The sequence below is a fragment of the Raphanus sativus genome, chromosome 2 (assembly GCF_000801105.2).
Source record: "Raphanus sativus cultivar WK10039 chromosome 2, ASM80110v3, whole genome shotgun sequence".
Classification (NCBI taxonomy): domain Eukaryota; kingdom Viridiplantae; phylum Streptophyta; class Magnoliopsida; order Brassicales; family Brassicaceae; genus Raphanus; species Raphanus sativus.
Window position 1 is genome coordinate 1,942,658 of NC_079512.1, and position 1,885 is coordinate 1,944,542.

The 1,885-nt window shown below is 36.9% G+C and overlaps 1 protein-coding gene across 1 annotated transcript; it reads left to right on the forward strand.

The window, feature by feature from the left end:
• The first annotated feature begins 400 nt into the window (after positions 1-400).
• LOC108842314 (dehydrin ERD14) lies at positions 401-1,353 on the forward strand. The gene is made up of 2 exons (XM_018615182.2): positions 401-758; positions 843-1,353. The coding sequence occupies exons 1-2, from the start codon at positions 489-491 to the stop codon at positions 1,173-1,175; spliced, it is 603 nt and encodes a 200-aa protein (XP_018470684.1). The 5' UTR covers positions 401-488; the 3' UTR covers positions 1,176-1,353.
• The last annotated feature ends 532 nt before the right edge of the window (positions 1,354-1,885 follow it).

The following is a 1,885-nucleotide window of genomic DNA, read 5'->3' on the forward strand; positions in this document are numbered from 1 at the left end:
ACTTATAAATAGTATAGATTAAATTACTATGCCTAAACCACTTATAAGTTCTCAATTCTTTTTGTTATTTGGCAACTCTATCTAGTTACCAGTCTCATCCAAAATTATGTTAATCATTGCAATTATCCATTTAAATTATTTAACATAGATTAGTCTCTGGTAACGTAAGCAATCTATTTATAATTAACTAATGTATTCTTTAAGAGAATGTTAGTTACGTGGTGGAGAAGATAAGAAGTTATAAAAAGGAAAAATAAATAAGTGGGGCCATTTTGTAATATATCTAAAATCTGCAAATATTTTAATAAAATTAAAAAATGATCATAGAGAGCGTTAAATCCGCGTTGTATCGGACCCCTCCATAGTCCTCAGTTCCTCACACTATAAAACCACACTTTCTCTCATCTCTCTTCTCATTCATCTCAGAGTATTACTTTGATCATTTCACATTCTCATAAAACCTAGCAAACGTTTTCTTGATAATAACTATGGCCGAAGAAACCAAGAACGTAGTTCATGAGCAAGATGTGCCAAAGGTAACGACCGAGGAATCATCAGCCGAGGTTACGGATCGTGGACTGTTTGATTTCTTGGGGAAGAAGAAGGAGGAAACAAAACCAGAGGAGACCATTGACTCTGAGTTTGAACATAAGGTTCATATCTCAGAGCCGGTGGTGCCTGAGGTCAAACACGAGGAAGAAGAGAAGAAGCATAGTCTCCTCGAGAAGCTTCACCGAAGCGACAGCTCTTCTAGCTCCGTAAGTTTTATATCTGATTAATATATTGAAAGGGTTCATAAAAAGTATTTATATGTTGTTTATGATCTTATCTTTTGATGACAGTCAAGCGAGGAAGAAGGTGAAGATGGTGTGAAGAGGAAGAAGATCAAGAAGGACAAGAAGAAGACTACTACTTCTACAACTGTTGAAGGAGAGGTGAAAACTGACGAGGAGAAGAAAGGGTTTATGGACAAGCTGAAGGAGAAGCTTCCAGGTCATGGAAAGAAGCCTGAAGATGCCTCACCCGCCGCCCCTGCCGCACCGGTTGTTGCTCCTCCGGTGGAGGAAGCGCATCCGGCTGAGAAGAAGGGGATCTTGGAGAAGATCAAGGAGAAGCTCCCAGGGTACCATCCCAAGACCGTAGATGAGGTGAAGAAGGAAAAGGAATCTGATTAATGATGATGGTGTGTTTTTGTGATGAGTGGTGATCATCCTTTTGCTTTTGTGTTGTTTTAAGTTTGTTGGCTTTTATGTTGTTCCTTTTTTTTCAGTTTCCCTATTATTCTCTCTTTGTTATGTTTTTGTATATGATATCAAGATGTTTAATGTTATAAATGTTTTTTTTTTTTCAAAACCGATGGTTATGAATGTTGTCATTTCATTTGAGCTGTGTCCCACTCCTTTAGCTAGAGAACATGGGAGTTTCATTAGGAGTTAAGTATAACGATCTAATTACAATGTTTGTATTCTTCATCTATTGTTCCTACCAGTCGGTACACATGGCCCCAGCTTGACCAGCGAGTTTCCTGTCATGAATGATAATACTTAAAAGTTCATATTACGAAATTAAATACATCGGTTATAGAAGCAACATTATTCGTTACTATCATGACTCCTGGTGAGTGATTTCGCATTGGGTCGACATGTGTAATTGCTCAAAACGTATAAAGTGAATGGGTTAAGACATCTTTTTGATTAAATTACATATCATAATCTGTTAGTTTGTAATAAGAACAAATTAGATCACATTAATGGACTCCTTAGTAGATGTTCAATAGGAGTATTATTTCCCTGTGTACAATTCTGAGAGGAGAATAATCGCTGGATAACCTCATGAGTAGTTGTGGTTCAAATACTTCTCAAGATTTGTAAATTGGGTTTTGATA

Bases quoted from the DNA above. Each gene is read 5' to 3' on its own strand.
- LOC108842314 (XM_018615182.2), top strand. From the start codon at position 489: ATGGCCGAAGAAACCAAGAACGTAGTTCATGAGCAAGATGTGCCAAAG. The intron at 759-842 runs GTAAGTTTTATA...TTTTGATGACAG, and splicing joins GCGACAGCTCTTCTAGCTCC to TCAAGCGAGGAAGAAGGTGA.